Genomic DNA, 7,183 nt, shown 5'->3' on the forward strand with positions numbered 1-7,183 from the left:
CACGCCGTCTGGGGGGGTGGGTGGGTGAGAGGGCAGGACTCCTCCTGTCTCTGCCCAGAACCGGCCTGGCGGGCAGGCTGGGACACGGATGATTCCTTGGAAAAACTGCTTGCTTTGCCTTCGGGGACCCTTCCAGTAGGATGGAGAGGAACAGGCGGCCCCTCGGGAGCAAGTGCGTCCGTCACCCGTGTGCCCGGGCTGGGCTGGGACACCCACACGGTGACCTCGCACGACGGGGACATGCGCAGGTTCCTTGGGTCCTGGCTGAAGCTGGCGGAGCTGGGGGGCTGCCGTTACCATGGGCAGCGGGCACAGGTACCCAAGCACAGGCACGATCGTTTCTTGCCCCGTTGTGCTCCCTGGACAGTGACCCACACACTGCCAGGAGCCTGGGGTCTGCGGGAGCGGGGTCCTGCTGCAGGGGAGCCGTTCCAGACCTCACGGGGTCATGACATGCTGATGCATTGACTTGACGAGTGTCCAGCATCCCTTCGGACGCTTTGCTTCTGCCAGGCACGAAGCTCCGTGCCGCACTGGTCCTTGGGGAGGGAGGTGGGTTTGGCGGACCTGCCTGCCCAGAGTGGGCTCTGGAGGGCACCCGGGCTGCTGGCCAGAGCAGAGGGAGCGGGGCTTGTGTCCACACAAGGAGCAGAAAACTTGTGCAGTTTTCTGGTGTGACCAAAGGAGAAGATGTCATTGCATAAAGTAACCAAAATTTATAGCCAGAGCTTCTGAAATGATCTAACGAACAGTGCTCTGTCTGTACAGACTGTTCTTGCTTTCCTGGTTGTCGTTTGAAAGACATCTGCATTCTACATTCTCAGTTGTCTCTGTTTTTTTAAAAAAAACAAAACAAAACCAAAACTCAAAACATTTTGTTCCAATTTATGCGGGTTCGGCAGTGCAATCCTCTTGACTCACTGGCAGTCGAACTTGGAACTTCCCAGTTAGACTGAGCCGTCACCTGAACAGCACGTTCCTGCACTCTTAATCTTTGAATAGTGGGAAAGGACTTTGAAGAGTCCAGGTAACTCAGGGATCCTTTTGATTTCAGTTAGAGAAGGGCAGTGGCTCGGTACCAGAATCAGACGAATTCCTGCTTGCTTAGTTTATATGAGCTTCATTTTTGAATTGCTGGGATTCTTCATGGAAATCAGGTGAGAGCGACACAGCCTGTCCTTGTCTGAGAAAAGGAGAGTGAAGCCGGTGGATCAGGGCCACGCTAAACGGGCTCCGTGTTCCCCGTTCTCCTGTGGTCACGTACCAATCCCCTCTCGTTCCGGGTCTGGGATGGTGTGTGGACCTTGGTAACGCTGCTTCTGCTGATGCTGCCGACGGGGAGCGATGCCTTTGAGATCCTTCCCGCAGCCTGGCGACGTGGCCGAGGGCAGAGCGGGGAAGGCGTGGGGAGCCGGGGTGCCTGGGCGGAGGGGGAGCCCCCACTCCATCGGCGGTCCCGCGGCGGTGCCGTGGTGCTTCTCTGGATACAGGGACTCGTGGCTGGGGGAATGCCTCCAGTGCCCTTCTGCAGCAGTTGCCAGAGTCCTTCTCCCTGTGACACCACCAAGAAGCTGCTCCCTTGCTAGTTGTTGGAACGAAAACAATGGCTAGCAAGGAGGGCACGGGGAACGTGGCATCCTAAACTAAAGCTAGTGCTTGTCTGTAGCTGTCCTCCGTCTCTTGGTGGCTTCTTCGTAAACAGCATTTTGTTACTAAAAAACCTGAAGCGCTTCCCCGGTGGTGGACCTCTGCAGAGGTTGCCCATTCTGAGGCGGTGTTCAGGGCAAATATTTGTCCCAGTGCTGTGTTAGCACAGTATTTGTAATGTCGGGCCAAGGGCATACGTTCTGGTGCAGAAGCCCAGAGACATGAATCGCGGTTGTGTGTTTCAGAGGATTCGCTCTTGGCACTGTCTGTGCAGGATGCTGTGTCCAGCCTTCGGTAACCTGCAGCGGGACTCGGCACTGGGCAGTAGCGCGTCAGCATTCCTCATCTTGCTGTCCCGGAGTAGCCGTGGATTCCTTATTGAACAAATAAGGTCGTGTATGGAGAGACAGAGGCCAGAGGGGCAGAGCTGTGTCCTGGTGGACCTGTGGCTTGGAAGGGCAGGTTACCCGTCCGAGTCATGGTGTTCAGATGTTGAGTGAGAGGCTGAGGGATCAGCCGAGCAGGTGCAGTCCGAAGGAAGGCAGTTTAGCAGCTCCCAGGCGGCTCGCATAATCTGCGTCAGAGCCTGCTGATAAACTGCTTTGTGTGATAAAACTTCTTAGAGCAAAACTTTGTGCAAAGGGTTCATGAAGGTGGAGATTCTGATCTCCGTGCCTTTTCTGGCGGAAGAGTAGGACACTTTTCTGAAATTTTGAACTGCTGTTATTTTTTTCAGGGACAGAATGGGCTGCCTTGTCTTACAAGTCAAGGGAGACTCTAGTGTTCCTAGCATGTGGAAGTTGTGGGAGGGGTTTTGGGGGGGTTGTTTGTTTGTTTTTAAAGAACCTGGCATGTTTGTTGTCTTCCCGGAGAAGCACCATTCAAACATCCTGACTCTGTCTCTCTCCCTGTCTTCTCGCCCATTCCAGGTCCGGACTGTTTTGTCTCCCATCCTCCTTTCCCAAGCCCGAGGACCCTCCGGCCGCCGCTCACGCTAATGGAGTTGCTGATGGCGGAGATGCTGCGCAGGGCGACCCGGAGCCGCAGCTCGCTGGGGAGAAGCCTCCCAAAGGGAACGGCGACGAGCAAGTCCCCCCGCTGCTGCCTCCACCGCCGCCGGGCAGCCTCCCTCCCTACCCCCCGTACTTCGAGGGAGCTCCCTTTCCCCGTCCGCTCTGTCTACGGAACACGAAACACCAGTGGGTTCCCCAGCCACCCCCACGGACTATAAAGCGGACGAGGAGGCGTTTGTCGCGGAACAGAGACCCGGGAAGGCTTATCATGAGCACCATCCGGCTGCGGCCAAGGCAGGTGCTGTGCGAGAAATGTAAGAACACGCTGAACCCCGAGGACGCCAGCGCGGGCAGGCAGAACGCTAAAACCAGGAGGAAGCTGAGCATGCAGGACAAAGAGCAGAAGAAGCACAGCGACTCCGACTATGCGGAGAAAAGGAACAAGCGAGAAAAGAGGGAGGATGACAAGTTTTCTGGGGAACTGGTACATCGAACGCCAGTTATAAAAATATCCTACAGTACTCCCCAGGGGAAAGGCGAAGTGGTAAAAATCCCTTCCCGGGTTCATGGCTCAGTCAAACCGTTTTGTCCAGAGCGAGTATTGCAGAACGGAGGGGAGGACCAAGAGGAGACCAGAGACTCGGAACGGTGTCGTGACACCAAATGTTTGATGGACAAGTCAGCAGGCAGCCAGCTTGCTTCCATTCCAAAACTGAAGCTCACGCGGCCGGTGCATCCCAGTGCCGATGTCCCACCCCCAAAGATACGGCTGAAGCCCCATCGCATCAACGATGGGCAGAGTGTTTCCATTTATAAGGCAGAGCTCATCGACGAAATAAATGTCCTTCAGAACAGCAGGGAGTCCAATCCTGGCACATTTTACAACGATGAATCCACAGACAGAAGTTTAGCTGAGATCTCTTCGGGGAGTTCAGGTGAAGATGATGACTTTAAAAGATTTCCCCAGGGTAAAGATGGACACGATAACTTGGCTTTCCTTATGAATTATCGTAAAAGAAAAGCGGATTCTTCTAGCTTATCGGTGTGTAGTAACGACAGTCTAGACGAGTCCAAGTCTTCTAGTTCAGAAGTAACATCACCAGAACTGTGTGACTTTTTGCCTGGTGATGATGCGTCCGTCTCTTCATCTTCAAAAGATGAGCGTAAAATTGTGCCGCCGCTGACGGTCAGACTGCATACCCAAAGCGTGTCTAAATGTGTCACGGAAGATGGAAGAACTGTTTCAGTGGGGGATATTGTTTGGGGTAAAATTCATGGTTTTCCGTGGTGGCCAGCACGTGTTCTTGACATAAACCTGAGCCAGAAGGAAAACGGGGAACCTTCGTGGCGAGAAGCTAAAGTATCGTGGTTTGGTTCTCCAACGACTTCATTCTTATCTGTTTCAAAACTCTCTCCTTTCTCTGAATTTTTCAAACTGAGATTTAATCGCAAGAAGAAAGGGATGTATCGGAAAGCTATCACAGAGGCTGCCAAGGCAGTAGAGCACCTGACTCCGGAAATAAGAGATCTCTTAACGCAGTTCGAGACATAACTTTGCCTCCAGTATCAGGTGAGTGCTCGCTGCGCTGATGCTTCCCCTGAAAAACTTCTTTGTGTTTTTAACCTACCTTGTTTGCATTTGTTTTTCCTTACAAACTGAGGTGGACAGTGGCTAAGCTGAAATGCGTGGCTGAGTTGGCGGTGGTGGTTTCAGAGGTGATGAGAGCCCCTAGGTGGGGGACTGTGGGACCTGGAGCCCTGCTCTCGGAGGGCAGTGCAAAGCCGTCGACATCATCAGGAAGCAAGCATCGAGCATCGCTTGCTCCAGGAGCTGATGAAACTGCAGTCACGTATCAGCACCGTTCACGGCTGGGACGTGGCGAGTGTCGAGGGGACTTGATTTACGTCAGAACCAATCCTGTGTGGCTGGAGGGCTCGCAGCTCCTAGGCTTGACGCTTCTTTGAAGTACCTCGTGGTTCAAAGAGCTAAAACTCTTACCAGAATGGAGATGATGTTTCTCGTACGTAGGTACTGATGCCCAGCAGTTCCCTGTGACAGCTCCGGGCTCTCAGAGGCCCTTTGCTGCCCTGCAGGTCTCTGACCCCTCTGCTGTGGGTTCCCTACGAAGGCACTTCGTGGCTCTCCAGAACGATTGTACCAAAAACCGTCCTTACCTGGGGAGCAGTATTTCAGCATTTCTGACAGCTCTTGGGGTTTGGCTTGTGTCTGAAATGTTGGTGCGTTGCTGGGGATCGGCCTGTATCATCAAATTAAATTATTTCAGGCTTCACCTGCAACCTCTTTGAGGAGTAAGATGGGAACACAAGCCTGGGAGCTGGCTCTCTGTGACGCCTCCATGGTTTGCTTTTACTGGTCGCAAGCACGGAGGGGGATGGGACTCCCTTTCTCATCAAACAGTCGAAACTTTGCCCAGGATGAGAATTTGGTACCTAAAAATACAGGATGTGGTGCGACTGGGAATAGAAATACCATCTGTCGTTGCAGTCGCTTCTCCCGCGCTCACTGAAATCCGTGGGAAAACTCCAGCAGCTTGAGTAAGATCTCGGATTGTTCCACAACCGTCCAGCCTTCGCTGTCTAGAGCAGAGCTGGCCGGTGATGCTGCGAAGCACGGGGAGGTGTTAACTCCTCAGCTGCAACCATAGCTCATCATGAGGAGGAGTCGTGCTGTCAGAGGTCTTGCTTTATACACTGCGGTTCGTTGTGTTGTCCCCTCATTTTTTCTGCTGTTTCTCCTGCTGGCAGCACTGTGTGTGCACGGCCCCGCTCTGTTCTCCTCTGAGCCGGGGTGTTGCACGGGACTGCGATGGCCAGTGCTCGGGGAACCCGGGCTGGGGACAAGGGCTGGCTTTGTACCCCTGTCGTGGGACTTCAGCCCTTGCTGGAGTGTGGTGGAGGACTTGCTCTGCTGGAGTATTGTCCCATCACAGCGAGCCTGGCTGGAGGAGGCAGGCGGTGTGGCGTGTCCATCCTGCGTGCTCGAGCTGTCTGGGCAAGGAAGAACGCCTGACTGCAGCAGCATTGCGGCTTCACCCGTGATCACGCCCCTTCAAATGCTGCTTCACTCTGGCTAAAGACTTTATTGTATCAGGAGCGTTTGGCTTGGACCCAAATTCCTGTTAGCTAGAGCTGGAGTATAAATAAACCTGATGCCCAGAATGCGCTGTCCTCGCCAGTGAAGGAGCCACGGCCGGGATCGCTTGCTGCTGTACCAACAGTGCTCTGTTTAAAGGGCAGCAAAGCCCCGTCCTCCCAGCCGTCCTCGCTGGGTGCCACCACGGGTATCTGAGCGGTGGGCACCGAGCAGAAGGGACGGAGCAGCTCTGCAAAGCGGGAAAAGGAGGAAATAGCAGAAAATGATGGTATGGGCTGGGTTAGACCCGTCCTTCCCTCGCTGCTCTTCGGCCAGATCTCTGCTGGTACATATGGGCGTGTAGGTACCGTTAATGCGTATCGCCCTCCCTCAGCTGGCTTGCTCAGGATGGTTTTCTGCCTTACGCATGTCTGAGGTGAGCTGCTCTTGCTCAAAACTGGGAAAGCAGAACAAAGCCTCCTGTGTTCCATGGGTCAGGTCCCTTCGATCCCCTGTCAGACCAGCACGTCCAGCGCTTTGGTGTGTCACCTACAAAACAGTTCATTATTGCAGAGACCTGCTCCGTACCTAGTTCTCTTCATTCAGGATTGGATTTGATTGCCTTCCTTGAGTTTCCAAAGGTGGAACTGAAGCGTTTCCATCAGTTACTCATGGACTCTTCTTTCCTGAAGGGTATAACGTCAGTTTTCACTGGTGTTTGCAATTCCCCAGTCCTCGGAGCACAGTGGCACCTGAGCTGCAGTTAGATACCTGAAAGCTTTGGGGCTTTTCGAGGCAGCACAGCCTTCTGTCCGTTCAGGTGTTTCTGAGAGCAGGTGTCTCACTGGTGATGCTGCACGCTGCCGCTGTGAAATCCATCGTGCCGTGGCTTCACCGGCCGCTGCACCAGGGCTTGTTACTGCTAGCACAGAGTGAGAGCCCGGGAGGTGCCCTCGGCAGCAGCGCTTTGCTAACGCCGTTGTGCACAGCAGAAATGTCTGACTGTTGACATTTTCTCTTGGGGCACTTTGTCTTCTGGCATGTGATGCTGTTCTGCACAGTGTGGAGGGGAATTACTGGAAAAATGCACGAAGCAATTGCAGCTTTTTAAAAAATTTGATTTTAGTTGGAAAAGCCACTATAAGCATTTGATGGTTTTATTATTCTCTCCTTATGTTTTTTTTTTGGCAAAGAACATACTTTATTAAAACCCTGTCACTAACTGCCCGGTAAAACAAGGTTTCTGGAGAAACAACAGGCAGTCTGTAGAAATCAGATTTATAAGACACTTGGTTTAGAGGAGTGCCAGGAGAGGAGTGCCCGCTCAGCATCTCCTCACGCCGCTTCGTAGCTCTGCTTGTGTGTGAGGGGCCGAGAGCCCCTGTGCCTGCCCATGCCGCAGAGCTGTCTGTGCTGGAGCCGGGTGCTC

The 7,183-nt window shown here is 53.6% G+C and overlaps 1 protein-coding gene across 1 annotated transcript; it reads left to right on the forward strand.

Annotated features, from left to right (window-relative positions):
* The first annotated feature begins 240 nt into the window (after positions 1–240).
* Positions 241–4,212, forward strand: PWWP2B (PWWP domain containing 2B). The gene is made up of 3 exons (XM_010073491.1): positions 241–315; positions 2,271–2,338; positions 2,577–4,212. The coding sequence occupies exons 1-3, from the start codon at positions 241–243 to the stop codon at positions 4,210–4,212; spliced, it is 1,779 nt and encodes a 592-aa protein (XP_010071793.1).
* Positions 4,213–7,183: the final 2,971 nt, after the last annotated feature.

This window comes from Pterocles gutturalis, unplaced genomic scaffold (assembly GCF_000699245.1).
Source record: "Pterocles gutturalis isolate BGI_N339 unplaced genomic scaffold, ASM69924v1 scaffold20557, whole genome shotgun sequence".
Taxonomy (NCBI): Eukaryota; Metazoa; Chordata; class Aves; order Pterocliformes; family Pteroclidae; genus Pterocles; species Pterocles gutturalis.

Bases quoted from the DNA above. Each gene is read 5' to 3' on its own strand.
- PWWP2B (XM_010073491.1), top strand. From the start codon at position 241: ATGCGCAGGTTCCTTGGGTCCTGGCTGAAGCTGGCGGAGCTGGGGGGC. The intron at 316-2,270 runs GTACCCAAGCAC...AAAACTTCTTAG, and splicing joins ACCATGGGCAGCGGGCACAG to AGCAAAACTTTGTGCAAAGG. The intron at 2,339-2,576 runs GTAGGACACTTT...CGCCCATTCCAG, and splicing joins GTGCCTTTTCTGGCGGAAGA to GTCCGGACTGTTTTGTCTCC.